The sequence below is a fragment of the Amblyomma americanum genome, chromosome 11, assembly GCF_052857255.1.
Source record: "Amblyomma americanum isolate KBUSLIRL-KWMA chromosome 11, ASM5285725v1, whole genome shotgun sequence".
Lineage (NCBI taxonomy): Eukaryota > Metazoa > Arthropoda > Arachnida > Ixodida > Ixodidae > Amblyomma > Amblyomma americanum.
This window is the reverse complement of record NC_135507.1, coordinates 54,199,289-54,214,501: the sequence shown is the minus strand read 5'-3', so window position 1 is coordinate 54,214,501 and position 15,213 is coordinate 54,199,289. Positions and strand designations below refer to the sequence as shown.

The following is a 15,213-nucleotide window of genomic DNA, read 5'->3' as shown; positions in this document are numbered from 1 at the left end:
TTTGAATGCGGAAATTTTTTGGAAACATTTAGCAAGGGAATCTGCCGGTAGCTGTTATATAATTGTGGAGGTATTCATAAACTTGATGCAGTGCAAAACCCCTGGCGCTCGCGTCGTAAGAGGGGAGGAGAGGAACCGACAAGGTGAGACCCAATTTTGTAATCGGAATTTCTAGATGTGTTCACCTCTGATGTGCAAACCTCCGGCAAGAGAGTAAGAAATGCTCCAATGTCTCTACTTCGCCACAAGCCGCACAGAGGTTTGTCGGACTGAACCCGCATCTACATAAATACATATTTAAACGGGGAATCCTGCACCGCATGAGTGCCATCGTTGTTGTTGTTGTTGTTGTTGCCTGAGAAGATGATGGCACATACCCACGGCGGGGGATTGGCCAGGGTTTGGTGCAGGTCCAAACAGGGAATGTCTAATCCAAGTGAATCGCAACCGGCTTATCAATTAAGATGAATGTCTCTACTTCGCCACAAGCCGCACAGAGGTTTGTCGGACTGAACCCGCATCTACATAAATACATATTTAAACGGGGAATCCTGCACCGCATGAGTGCCATCGTTGTTGTTGTTGTTGTTGTTGCCTGAGAAGATGATGGCACATACCCACGGCGGGGGATTGGCCAGGGTTTGGTGCAGGTCCAAACAGGGAATGTCTAATCCAAGTGAATCGCAACCGGCTTATCAATTAAGATGATTGTGCGTGAATTTAATCGTTACCTCCCACTGTCGGGTTTTACATGAGTCACGCTGCACGTGGCGAGCTGACGCACGCCTCCTCGACGCTCACGGCGCGAAGCTCTTAATTGTTGGACCCATGGAAACAGAACAAAACACGTCAGCTACCTTCTTGTAAGAAACAAATTTATTTCGGGACCAAACGCTATTTCATCGGCACTCCCCAAGCGGGCGGTGCTTTTGCGTTCGTATTTTTTTTCACTCAGCGACCAGTGCCGGCGGCGCCATGGTAGCAGCGGGTGCTCGCGCGCACCAAGAGCTCGTGCGCACCGTGGCTGGTTCCTTCTTGAGCCACGTATACCAGTCTGCCGTTGGTCCCTTCTTGAGCCACGTGTACCACTCTGGCGACCATCGCGAGTCGACGTGCCCCATTCGTGATTCAGTACTGTGTGCTTCCCGGCCGCGGCGTTGGTCGGCTTTCGTCGCCGCTGGGATCAGGGCTCCAGCAGCAGCGTCTTGAGTCCTAGGAGAACGGGCCCCCCTCCGAAGGCAAGTTGCGTGACTTGTTTTTTATTTACTTTCCCGCTTTGCCGTTTTTCCGAAGGCGAACGTCAGCGGAACCGGGCGAATCGGCTGCAGCGAATGGTGAGAGCCAGGCGGAGTTCGAACGCTTCGTTCGTATGCGTCTCAAGCTGGACGCAGTATCTCGCGGCGGCAGCAGGACAGCGGATTTAGATCAGCAGCTGGTGGCGATATATTCGAACGCGTCGCCGGAGTGCTTACGTGGCAGTGCTATATAGGCGGCTCTGCTAGCATCGCCTGATTCTAGGCCTCATTCGAACGCGTTGTCTGAGCAGACCATACGTCTGCTACGATTTGCGAGATCTTCTAGGTTTCTATTTTCTTTTTGTCGCACGAGTCCCTTGCAAAGGGCTGCGCCTCTGTGCATCTTTTGGGACTGCTGATGAACCACCCTGGGTAGTGGAGGAGAGGCGCAAAACACTGCGTCAACCCCTGACCGCAGCGGTGAAGCCCGGCAAGCAACGTGATGTAGGACTTTGGTTTTGAGCGCCGTGTCTTGTTCGATCTTTTTGCTCAGCCTGCATGATAGGCTTAGTGAGGGCTAGTAGATGACGGTGGTGGGTGGTTGCACCTCGCACCTCATTGTGGCGCATGCCAGGCGCCGTAGCCTTTGTCTTGAGCTCTGTGATTTGTTCGATTTTTGTTGCTACCCAAGCCTACACATTCTTCTTTAGGGTTATTGATCTTAGTGCCACGTAAGCTTACATAGGCCTAGTTAGGATTAGCAATAGCTTGTAGTGGTAGATGGCACCCCCACCTGCCTCTGTGGTACAGCCTGGCAGGCCAGGCATGCACCGTGGACTTGTTTTGAGCCCCGTGTCATGATCGATCTTTCTTCCTCAGCCTGCATGGTAGGCTAGGTCAGGGTTTGTAGATGCCGGTGGTGGTTGAGTAATTACAGCTTGTGCCTCACTGTGACACAGCTCAGCAGGCTAGGTGCCGTAATCCTGTCTTGAGCGCTGTGAGTATTTAAATTTTTGTTCTACCCAAGTCTACACATGTTTCGTTAGGGTTATCGATCTTAGTGCCACGTAAGCTTACATAGGCCTAGTCAAGGTTAGCTAAGGCCGGTAGTGGTACATTGATGGCACCACCACCTGCCCCTGTGGCACAGCCTGGTAGGCCAGGCATGAACCGCGGTCTTGCAGGCGTTGTCTTCTTCGATATTCGTTCTACTTCAGCTTACGTAATCAAAGTTACGGTTGGAAGCTGGTCGCGATACATACGTGGCACCGCTTGCCATTCGCTAAGCCAGTTTCTCCGCTCGTACAGAACGCCGTCTGCATCACTCGCTATTTCTGAGACGCTATCGAAGCTGGTCGCGATACATACGTGGCACCGCTTGCCATGCGTTAAGCAAGTTTCTCCGCTCGTACAGAACGCCGTCTGCATCACTCGCTATTTCTGAGACGCTATCGAAGCTGGTCGCGATACATACGTGGCACCGCTTGCCATGCGCTAAGCAAGTTTCTCCGCTCGTACAGAACGCCGTCTGCATCACTCGCTATTTCTGAGACGCTATCGAAGCTGGTCGCGATACATACGTGGCACCGCTTGCCATGCGCTAAGCAAGTTTCTCCGCTCGTACAGAGCGCCGTCTGCATCACTCGCTATTTATGAGACGCTTTCGAATGTTTGGAATACAGTGAACTAGAATATATTTAGTTCACTATAGTTTGGAACAAGCCGTGCTGAGACTTCGATGTTTGGCGTTCACGAGTTTGTGGAGCCGCTGGCTTGCACCCGCGCGGTGCGCCGGGTGCAGCGCTGAGCTGCATTTTTGACAGGACGAGGAACGCCGGGAGATGTGGCCTCACTTTTTCGTGTCCTTTCTTGCTCTCTCCCTCGTGGTCATCTCCCGTTTGTTACCACAACCCGCCGCGTTGGCTCAGTGGTTAGAGCGCTCGGCTACGGAGCCGGAGTAACCGAACTCGTTCGAACCCGACCGCATTTCAAAGGAGGTGTGCTGTGCGATGTCAGTGCCCGTTAATGATCCCCAGGCGGTCCAAATTATTCTGGAGCCCTCAACTACGGCACCTGTTTTTCTAAAATCTTTCACACCCACCTTCCTCCCTCCCCTGATGCTGCCAGTGAGGTGTCCACCGAGAAGTGAGACTATTAACTGCGCCACTTCCTTTCCCCAAAAACGACATTTTTTGTTACCACACTTTCCCGCGTCTCCTGTGCGATCGATGTCAGTGCACGTTAAAGGTCCCCAGGTGGTCGAAATTATTCCGGAGCCCTCCACTACGGCACCTCTTTCTTCCTTTCTTTCACTCCCTCCTTTATCCCTTCCCTTACGGCGCGGTTCAGGTGCCCAGCGATATATGAGGCAGATACTCAACTACGGCACCTGTTTTTCTAAAATCTTTCACACCCACCTTCCTCCCTCCCCTGATGCTGCCAGTGAGGTGTCCACCGAGAAGTGATACGATTAACTGGGCCACTTCCTTTCCCCAAAAACGACATTTTTTGTTACCACAGTTTCCCGCGTCTCCTGTGCGGTGTCAGTGCACGTTAAAGGTCCCCAGGTGGTCGAAATTATTCCGGAGCCCTCCACTACGGCACCTCTTTCTTCCTTTCTTTCACTCCCTCCTTTATCCCTTCCCTTACGGCGCGGTTCAGGTGCCCAGCGATATATGAGGCAGATACTCAACTACGGCACCTGTTTTTCTAAAATCTTTCACACCCACCTTCCTCCCTCCCCTGATGCTGCCAGTGAGGTGTCCACCGAGAAGTGATACGATTAACTGGGCCACTTCCTTTCCCCAAAAACGACATTTTTTGTTACCACAGTTTCCCGCGTCTCCTGTGCGGTGTCAGTGCACGTTAAAGGTCCCCAGGTGGTCGAAATTATTCCGGAGCCCTCCACTACGGCACCTCTTTCTTCCTTTCTTTCACTCCCTCCTTTATCCCTTCCCTTACGGCGCGGTTCAGGTGCCCAGCGATATATGAGGCAGATACTGCGCCATTTCCTTTTCCCAAAAAGAACAGATTATTAGGGACGCTAGCCCGCGCACCACCACGAGGAAAATTGTTTTGAGGAAAGGCTAGATTGAAAAACCCGCTTCTCGGTGGACACCTCTCCCGTGTAGCGTGGGGGAAGGATTGGAGCGGGCGTATTTGAACGAGCAGAAGATTCGACGCGCCTGTTGAGCCAGCAGCGCTACCGCACTTTGTCAAGGACCCTTGCGATCATCCCTGGAGAACTTTTGGGTCGGCGACCCCTCCCCGTGACTGTCACTCGACAGACAGCTCCTCTCAACCACGCCGTGTGGAAAGGGATGGAATGGAGGGCTCGGAATTCTTAACCTGGGGATAGGGATCGAGAGAAGGGAGAGAGGCTCTGTAGTGGAGGGCTCGGAATTGCTTTCATTCCCCCGGGTAGGGTAACCACCTTAACCCGGGGCTCTTCAAAGTTCGCTGACATCGGGCGGTATTGAACCGGCGCCCTAATAAGAACGGACATTAGAGTTTTAGAATACGGACACCCTATTGCGCATGCTCAGGACAATAACCCGATAGACATAATTGTTCTCCCCCTCTAGCGGATTGAGCCGTTTACATATGGCATCGGCCTCAGGAAAAGCGGTGTAGCTTCGACTCGTCCAAGCCATGTAATTAAAGCGTCCTGATTTTTCCGTTTCTTCGCACGCGTTTCTTAGCATACTGGACCGGCGCTCCAATGTTGTTTTTTTTTTTAAATTATTGAGTACCATAAGGCAGGGAGCATTTTCCCCCCACTCCATTTCCTCCACCAAACAAAAAATGCCTGCTTGTTGGCGTTGACGGGCCCTAGATGTTCGAATGTTATCGCAGGAAGATAAGCTCTTTCAGTGTGCCTCCCTTTGGCGAGGAGAGTACGGTTGCATATCTTTGTTACCGGGAAGAAAAAAAGGGGGAAAAAAAACGCCGAGTGCCTCCCTTTGGCGAGGAGAGTACGGCTGCATATCTTTGCTACGGGGAAGAAAAAAAAGGAAAAAAAAACCGCCGTGGCGCAAAACGTCTTCACCCCCCCCCCCCCCCCCCCTCACTGGCATGGCGCTTCAAAGCTTTGTACTACTTGATAGCATCCGATATGTTCAGCGTAATCGCCGCCTCTTTGCTTATCGCGCTATTAATTGTGCTATTTGTGTGCTCGTTTAATGGGCCCTCGTTCGGAACAATGCACACTGCAGGGAACGGCGAATGCGCTGTATACGCGTACGTGTGGCATGCACGCGGGCGACTTAACACGGTGGAGATTTGCAGCACCGGTTCCAGTGGAATTAACAAGAGACGAGCCGAATCTTAATAGGTTTTCGAGGCCGTCCAACCGGCTGCAGCCTCGGAATGTCACGAGAAAGTGGAGAGTCTCGAAAACACAAAGGCCGTGCAGTGTTGCACTCGGACTGAAAGGTCGAGTTGTAACTATATAGGTGCCGTCATTATTTATACGTAAAATAACATAAACAAAAACGTAACAGCGCGATTAGAATTTTTTATTTATTGATTTATATTCCCGTATGCTGCCAGCTCCATTTACCCGCCTTATGCAAAGTGAAAAGCCACAATCAGGGTTATTTAAATCATTTTTCGGCATGTGCAGCGGCAGCGTGCTAGGCAAACCGTAACCGCCAAGACAGCGACAAACCCTTCTCATTCTAGAAACTGTTGCGAGAGCTAGCTTGTTGCGAGAGCTAGCTTTCGCAACAAGATGCCAACGCTATCAAGCCGCCAAGCCGCTCAGGCGGTGTAACGTGCAGTACGAACGCGTCCCGTCAGACCTTTTGGGACTGCGCGAAGAATGCCGTCTGCGGGGAAAAAAAAAAAAAAAAAACAAACACTGCGCCACTGCGAGATGAGTCACTACATAATTATGCGCAGCCGCGTTTTCCTTGCGCTTTCTTTTTCGATTAGCGCCACCGCCGTATTCTCGTTAAATCCGCTAAATACTGCGATTGACTGCACCACTGCGAGATGAGTCACTACATAATTATGCGCAGGCGCGTTTTCCTTGCGCTTTCTTTTTCGATTAGCGCCACCGCCGTATTCTCGTTAAATCCGCTAAATACTGCGATTGAAAGCACGATCTGCAAGAATCCGGCAAAGTTTGTGAAAGGAAAAAGCGTATATTGACCTGTGAGCCATATTGATGAATTTTATTACTGAGGGGAATTATTTGTGCCACGAAAAAGACAAACTGCGTGCAGAGAAATAAAAAAAAAACATAATTCTTCAGTTTAGTGGTTTAGTCATGGCAAGTCATAACTTTAATCCAACTAGCTACCACTAGGTGTGGTAGCTAGCGCCCTCCTGGCTGAAAAAAAAAAAAACCTAAAGAGCAGCGACTGGCGCGCTCTCTATGGTGCCCACGTGACAGAGTGCGGCTAGTGCGGGCAAGTGCGCTCGCGCCACTCGCACTCTGGTACTACATAGAACACGGAGGCTGATCGTCGAGGTGAGTCGGTGTCGTGCGTTTCGGTCGCGTCTTGGTTATTTTTGACATGCCTAGAACTGCATCTCGCTCCGTTGTTTTCGCTCCGTCCGCCGGAGCCTTTGCGCGTGTTTGCTGGCTGAACGCGCGCAGTCCGTTGAACAAACGCTAGGCCTCCGGAGTCTATGACTGCCTGCACTTTCGCTATTGGGGCCCCCTGCGGATAAAGAATGACCAGCGCTGCTTCGTAAGCGTAAATAATGGGGCATATATTTCGCGGCACAGAGCAGAGCTCGAGCGTTGCATTCTGAAGACAGCGGTGTGGAAAATGCGCGCTGTTTGCTCTCACTTGTCAAACCGCAACACGTGGTTCCATTGTCGGGCTTTGCGTTAAATTTCAATTTTGCCTGGCCTTCCTTTTGCCTTTGAATGAATGACATTACGCGTTCAGTTCTTGTATCTGCGTGTGGCGCGCCTCCGTTCATTTAGTTTTTCAGTTGCCGGCATTGTGGTGACGCGAAGTGCAAATGTTCTTTGTTGTGGCGAGCACTTGTTTGTGATATCCGTCAAAAGGCGTCTGAGAGAAACGCCGCCGCCGCCGCTTCTGAGTGCGACATTGTGTGTTTTTGCAGGGGGCTTGAGATGGCAGAAGTGACCGGGTTCACTGCCGGCGGTTTCGGGTGAGTTGTGTCATTTTCCTTCGTTTTGCGCGGAAGCCTTCCTTCCCGAGCCAGGAAGACTTATTCGTGGCGGCTACACGAACACTTTAACCCGCTCATCGTGGCAGCCGCCACGAAGCCCTAGTTGCACCGCGGACCTTGCACTACGAGCTTTTTTTTCTGGGTAGGGTAGATAGGTGTCGCGTTTGTCTAAAAAGCGCTTTGCTGTTTTTGCCGCGCCAGTTTTATCAATGCGCGCATTTACTTTCGGAATTGGCGCACAGACAGGAAATGGCGGCGCCGGGAAGGGGTGTAGGGTTGCCTCGTTTGCCCACCGCCTGTGGCAGTTGCAGTTCTGGCGTAAATTGCGAATTTCGCGCCTGCCTGACGGGCTTGCCGCTAGGCGGGCGATCTCTCGTCTGCACGTGGGACAAATTTGCTTCGAATCATTCCTGTTGACGTGTCTGTGTCGCTGTCTTAAAAAGTGCTGCAAAGATGACGTGACAAGCCAGCATGACTGGTAGCATGACTTGTAATCTGTAAATGCCGCGTGGTCGTGCTTAGCCCATGTAAAACATGATACGCTGTCATTGTTGGTCGGAGGGGCAAACTCCGTGCATGGCGACGCGGGAGTAAGGCACGGTGCAATAATTGCTGCGTTCGAAGCATGTTACGGTCGAACACCGACGGGCTTACTGCCGACAAGTGGCTAATGACTTAAAAGTGTAGACTAGCTGAGGAAAGTAGGGCCAGAAAGAAAATTGGCACCTGTGCTTGCCATCTCATTAGCATTTAAGATTTGCAGTTCTCATAGGGTGAATTGCTCCAGGCGTTCTAAAAATAGGCACTACATGACGAGAGTACAGAAGTGAACACTTTTCTAGTGCTTGAGTGTTTTTTGGGGTGGAAAGAAAGCGAAATTTTAAAGCAGGTACTGAACGTACCTGGATAGAAGTGCGAACCATGCTTGCAGTGGATTTGGCAAGAGATGTGGGCTCTTTTAATGTAACCATGTAGGCGTGGTAATGTTCAAGAAGTCTCTCAGCTGTAGTGTCAGTGCACCACTGTCGTTTCACTTGCGCCTTATCTCATCGCTGTTGCACCCACTAGCCCTAACTGTCACCTTGGTCCTGTAGATCTTGGTCAGTGTCACCATGTGTGCACACTTGTTTGGCTTTGCTTACTGTTGGGGTGTAATGTTCAGTGAGTGGCTGGAACCATTTGTGAGCAGCCTTGGTAGTACTGTCGAGGCGGGCATACTAATGCAACAAATCATAATTAAGGGTTCAGGGTGGGCAAAAAATGGGGACAGTATTCATTTTTTTCTTAATGCTTTCTTGCAAGTACTCTTTTCTGCATCTTTTCTAATATTGGACATCTTCTTGTGCAGTATATTTCTCTCTAAAGGATAGTTGTTAAAAAGGGAAAGCCTCTAGTTGGTGCACTAAGGATTTCAACAGTAGACGCTGTACTAACGCTGCATAGGGAGACGTTGCCGTTTCATATTTTTATTAGTACAAGCTCGTTCTGAACGTGTAATTTAACATTCAGCGGTGGCAACATAGCAAAAATGAAGATTTTAGAGGGCTTTAGGCTAGCCTGAGGCTGAGAAGAGCATTCCATCATCTACCAGCTGAGAAGAGCAGTAAGCCACATCGTCAAACAAGACTGGGAAGCTCGACGGGTAAAGAAGCACTAAGAAGAGTTGTATGATCGCTGTGGGCGCTCTGACTGTGGAGTAAATTGGTTGGAAAGAAACACAAGTGAGCTTCAATATAGTCATTGAGAGAAAGTTTTCCTGTAGTGATATAGTTTTGGTTCAGTAGAAAGAGCACAAATCACTGATTAAACATTATGAATAGTGGTTTTTAAGAAAAGTGCACTGGAACATGTCCTAATATACATGGGAAGGTGGGCCTTACCCTGTGCCTATGTTTTGCAGTAGCGCTGATGTGGCAACGTTGCTTGTTTATCAAGCATGAAGTGCCTATAACTTGGAAGGGACATGTGAGCTCTTCCTTGATGGAATGACGTGATAGTGTAATGGGTTAATTTTCATATATGCAGAAGGTCATTCTCTACTTCATGTTGGCTGCCGCGGTGGCTCAATGGTTATGGCGCTCGGCCGCTGTCCCGAGTCCCGAAAGACGTGGGTTTGATCCCGGCAGCAGTGGTCGAATTTCATTGGAGGTGAAATTCTAGAGGCCCGGAGCCCTTTATACGGCGTCCCTCATAGCCTGAGTTGCTTTAAGGCGTTAAATGCCATAAACCATCTACTTCATGTTCATAGATCCCCGGGAGTCCTCGTGACCTTCTTGGTGCAGTGGTGCAACAGTGCTCTGTGATGGCAGCTGCTCCCAGTGGTGGGCTTTGTGTGGCCCAGGTTGCACTTCCCGAGCGAGCAATCAACTGCCACCTGGCACAGTGGGCAGATTGTGGGGATGCTGCAAGGTCGCGGGACTTAGGTGGGCCACCTGCCTCCGAAGTTGCTCCCTGGGGACCACCTGCCAGAGCAATGCCAGTGATATTTCGCTCACAACGCAGACACCAGTGCTATCACGTCAAAATGTGTTGATTTGTTCACATAGTGGTATCTTATGACAGGAATTAGTGTTGCTGAAAACCTGAATGCAATTTAGATATGAAGACCTGTCAGAAGTTGCATAATTATCTAGAAGGCAAAAATTTTGCTGCAGTCATGACATGTTCCTCAGATCTGGTGCTGTTGCACATCTGTTTGTTACAGGAGTTAGTGTTAGGGACCCGCATTTTGCCTTGATTGGGTGGGTGTGGAATAGTGTTTGGTGGGTTGTCCTTGAAGTCTTGTGCATCTTTACCTTGCAGTGCGGGCCGGGGTCGCGGAATGAAGGCGGCAGTTGCACCTGGCACGTCTACCAGGCAACCTGGTGAGTTGTAGCGGTTATTTGTACAGGTGTAGTCAGTGTTATTGCCCAGTGTTAGTGTGCTGGTCAAATAGCAATTCTATCTGGATAAGTTTGGGCCGTGTTCCCCAAGTGGATGTAGTTGGGGATCAGTTGATTGTGGTTCCTCCTGCTCCCCCCCCGCGCACACACACACACACACACAGCTCACTTGAGGCTGCATCCTTTTGCTGTCAATATCAGGGAAGATGTTTGGCATTTAGTTGAATGCAAAAGAAGTCTTTGCACCCTTTTGCGATATGCTGTGCACATCTTTTTTTCTTAGAAAATTTTGCTGCAGGAACTTGCTTGAAGGAGTTGCAGCAAATTTTTACTGTAGTAGGATACAGTTTGTTAAAACAGCAGCTGGGAACACTGGCCAGGGTATGTGGTGTTCTGTGTTACTCTGCTGGCCATAATTGTAATGGCGAGCAAAGTCTGCTTTTTAAGGTTCAAATGTATTCAAACAAGTCTGAGGTATCAATCCTCGAGGTTATAATTCCGTCTAATGATTATCTTCATGTTTAGGCAATGAAAAAAAGCTTCCAGTGGTTGAATTTTTATTCACTAAGGAATCCTGAATGTGGATGGAGCTTCACAGCATATTTCAGTTGTATCACAGTATAGAATCTTCATTTTGAAAATTGCGGCATAAGGCATGGGAGCTGTGGGTAGGGGCATCGCTCACAGTCCATTCCCAACTGCGCCCACTTATTGGAAGGAACGCAACTAGAGTAAGACTGTCATCCTGCCTTTTATAGCATTTTGAAGCTGCCACTTCAGAAATTGGAAGTCAAGTTTATCTTGTCAGAAGGGGGAACTTCAGGATGAGGCGAAATGCAAGGCACCAGTGTGCTGTGCAGTGGTGGTGCAAAGAAATGCCTTCCACTGTAGTGTCCCTCAGAGCCAGTGAGTCTCTTTTAGGATGTTGGACACCACAATTTTTTTGCCTTATTACATTAGCCTTTGCCTTTTGTAAAGACAAACTCTGTGAAATGCTGTAAAAGTACTCTCTTAACATAACACAAGAATTTCGGTGGAGGCAAATTTCTAGAGGCCCCTATACTGTGCGATGTTATTGCATGTTATGAGAACCGCAGGTGGTCAAAATTCTGGAGCCCTTCACTACGGCGTATACTGTGTGATGTCATTGCATGTTATAAGAACCGCAGGTGGTCAAAATTTCCGGAGTCCTTCACTACGGTGTCCCTCATTGCCAGAGTCTCTTTGGGACAATAAACCCCTATGAACCATAAACAAGTGGGCAAGAACTTGCATAAAACATGTTTGTTTCTAATAAAATTGTTTTCAGTATGTTTCATAACTTTGATGCCTTCTTGCCCTCCCTTGATGAACACTACGTGGCTTCAAGATTTTGTCATTAGTGGCTGTACTTGGTCTTCGTTGCATATTTCTGTATTCTGTCAGAGTTCACTTGTATGTTTCAAAGGTTGAACTAAAGTTGTCGAAACGCTCTGGGGACAGCAGCACCACTGGAACGTGCCAGTGCTCTTTTCCACGCAAGTGTTGCCCAAGACAAGATCGTCGACCTTGCGTTTCCAGCTGAAACAAAGCAAGGGCTAGTCTGATTCTTTCATTTAAGTTTCCATTGAAAATTACCATTGAGGTTGCGTTTCCTACATTTCATCCATACCTTCGGCACCTCTCCTGCAGCGCACACAGTTGTTCTTATCAAACTCAGTCGTCTTGGGCAACATTGCCTTGCAGGAAAGCGAACTTGCAAAACTTTGCATATCTCCTATTGAATGGAGCTTTTGAAGTGCCCGTGTGCCGCCTTAGATGCACACGAGGACGCTGTAGACATTTGGCTTGTTTGTGTTTTTATATTAGTAAATATTTTTCTCGACTGCTTCAACTGCAAAATGTACTCTTGGCTGATGTATGCATGCCAGTGTGCTATGCTATTAATGTTTAACCCCCGGTTATTAATCTTTAACTCTCCGTATGGCATTGAGGTGTTCTCATCTGCTGCATACTTAATTTCAACCTCTGACTGCCTTTGGAAATGGTTGTGCAGTTGTCGCTGTCCATGTGGCATGGGCATCGCCGGCCCACATGGCATGGGTGTTGTGCAGGTGTTTGGGTGAATGCGAGTTCTGGCAGGTGTTTTGCAGCCCTGTGCCTTTATCTCTCTCCCTCCCCTCTTTCTGCTCAGGTGACGATTCAAACAACGGATGGAACACAAGTGCCACAACTGCAGGTTCCTCTGGGTGAGTGTGCTTGCCTGTTAAGTTGTGCTGTCCCCATCCCTAGCTTCTGTGCAAGCCCTGTGGGATGTCTGTCAGAACCTTGGCATAAGACATGTGCGACCTTGTGATGAGCCACAATTCTGCAGTGAAATTTACGGCTTTGGCGGAGCACTAGCCCAAGCAGACTGCATTGCTGGCATTCCGATAGTCTGAAGTGTTTTGTAAACAAATCTGAGGCAGTGGTCAGGTATTAGAGCGAAAGCTCTACTTCACGACCAAAGCTGCAAAAAGCAGAGCTATCACTGAAGCCTTCAAAGCTGCGGCGGCGCGAACAGATCAGCCTTGTTTGTTGGCCACTGCATAAGAGCACTATGCTCGTGCTTAACTGAAGCACTCTCGGGCACATTGTCATCTTCAAGTTCCACCTTTGGTGTGAACAGACCAGTTCAGCTTAACCAGAGTAATACCGTCACCAGACATGCCGACGACTCACTCAAAACCATGAGCCAATCAGGCTAAACACATGCTTTCTCACGTCTACTCGGCTTAACTGTTAAGACCCTACCATTTTTTTTTACTGTTGGTAGTTTTCCAAAGCTATGACGTGTAGCTCTTTCCTTGAAACTGTGCAATGACTATAGTGCTCAGTTTCAGCTGCTCCTTTAGTACTTGGCCGTAGTGAGGCTCTGTGTTTCAAGGGTCTAGTTTGGACCGTCCCCTATTACCGTATCACGTGGTTGAAGGTTTTAGTGCGTGACAAACTGTTTTCCCGCAGCTGGGCTGCGGGGAGTTGTACGGACAGTGCTCCGTCAGACACGTGGGGCAACAGCAACGGAAGTGCCGCAGACCCGGCCTGGAACAACAATGGTTCGGGCGACAACAACAATGGGGCCAGCGCTGCAGCAGCCGCCACAGACGGGTGGCAGGAGGAGGATTCTGGCTGGAATGAGGAGCCCTCTTCTACCAGCTATGGCGGAGGAGGCTCCAGCTATGGCGGGGGCTCTAGCTATGGTGGTGGTGGAGGTGGCCGTTCTGGCGGTGGTGGAGGCAGTCGTGGTGAGTGTCTGTGCTTTTTTCCTCCTCTCATTGTGTGCCGGAGTAGAAGCAGTGCCTCACTGGTTCAGTTCACACCTGTGACTGTTTTTAAAATGATTTCGATGGGCACATTCTAGTGCAACAGATCTGTAGAGGTGGTCTTTGTTGGTATTCGGGTCAAATTTGAAGGCTTTGTGTGGACCCTATAATTCAAAAATAATTTTTAAAAATGGCTGCTCATAGCAGCTCTCGACAGATTAGGGCGACACAGCTCACCTTGTGTTCCCTACCCCAACGACGTCAGAGGGCAGAAGAGTCAGCCTTCAAGCTCGTCCTGTCTGCCCACTGACTTCATTGGGGAAGGGGACGTGCAGTGAGGTGTGTCTGCTTAATTGGCTGCAAGCTACTGTGAGCGGCGATTTTTAAAAATTATATTATAGGGTCCATGCAGAACTTCCAAATTTGACTTAAATTCTTACAAAGACCACCTCTACAGATCTGGTGCACACTAGTATGTGTCCATAAAAATTTAAGGGTCTCTTCAAAGGGCAGAAATGATTGTAATGACCAGTTCAGTTGGTTGGGACTTGGCGCTGCCTGCGGTGGCTAAGTGGTTATCATGCTTGACTGCTGACCCGAAATGCGCGGGTTCAATCTCTACTGCGGCGGTCACCATTCAGTAGAGGCGAAATGCTAGAGGCCAGTGTACTCTGCGATGTCAGTGCACGTTAAAGAACCCCAGGTGGTCGAAATTATCTGGATTCTTCCACTACAGTGTCCCTCATAGCCCCATGAACCAAACCATCACACAACTGTGATGGATGGGTGGTAGTCATATGAAACTGTTAGTTGGAATCGTTAACAGTGTTCATTTTGACTGACAATTTTGTGGAAGATACTGTACATTTGAGAACCTAGCTCCAAACTTCTGACTAGGTAGACTGGAGTATGTAGATATGTGGATGGATGTACTGTTGCAAAAATCCAACTAGGCAGTTGCTTGTGAGCAATTATTGCATACTTTTGAGTGAAGGGTACAGTAATGCACAGCTGGGGCTGAATTATGGGATGAGCAGTGTGAAAAAATGTTGCAAAGCCTTGCTTCTATTGATTGCTGTGTTACCAACCAGTAGGAGCAGGGCTCTAGACTGGTTTTGAGACTTGCTTTGAGATAAGTCTCCTAATTAGGCGCCAGGCTTACTCGGCAAAGGAAAGTTGAGGTTTGTTAAGACAGCTCTTGCCCATTGGTGTCGTTTGGCTTTCTGTGATTTTCAAAATTATAGGCAGTTTGCTTGTGGGCTGGTTAGGCCTAGCTCTGAATCAGTTTAAACTGGCTGATCTGCATACGAAAGGAAAACTCCGTGTTTGTAATACGGGAGCCTGTAATTATTCTTTATGAATACTCGTTTCTTTTTGGATAGATATTTTAGAGAAAGTGCCCAATTTTTTTAACTGAATAGAGCACATGGAGTGCATATTGAGGGCCACCGGCAAGGTGAGGAATATTGACTGCAGATGTAGTGCAGTGTGCGACGTTAGTGCAAATGACCAGAGATTTGGAGGGATTGCAGATTGCGAAGCGAGCATTTTAGAGTAGCGTTAACATCAGTTTTGGATGTGGTTTGCCTGAAGCTGGGCCAGGATAATAAGTCTGGTTTTAAATCCTTTCCATACTGTTTTTGCACTTCCCATTGAGGAGCG

General features: G+C 48.9%; 1 protein-coding gene across 7 annotated transcripts in view; it reads left to right on the top strand.

The window, feature by feature from the left end:
• The first annotated feature begins 1,113 nt into the window (after positions 1-1,113).
• LOC144110758 (ATP-dependent RNA helicase vasa-like) overlaps positions 1,114-15,213 on the top strand; it is a 41,159-nt gene continuing 27,059 nt past the window's right edge. For 5 of the 7 annotated variants that reach the window (XM_077643835.1, XM_077643836.1, XM_077643833.1 and 2 more), the window contains exons 1-5: positions 6,625-6,711; positions 7,320-7,367; positions 10,191-10,252; positions 12,444-12,498; positions 13,253-13,533. In XM_077643835.1, coding sequence (XP_077499961.1) covers positions 7,330-7,367; positions 10,191-10,252; positions 12,444-12,498; positions 13,253-13,533 — 436 coding nt within the window. In that variant the 5' untranslated portion in view covers positions 6,625-6,711; positions 7,320-7,329. Of the gene's footprint in view, positions 1,239-6,622; positions 6,712-7,319; positions 7,368-10,190; positions 10,253-12,443; positions 12,499-13,252; positions 13,534-15,213 lie in introns of those variants that run through there. The other 2 variants (XM_077643831.1, XM_077643832.1) reach the window with 2 other exon arrangements.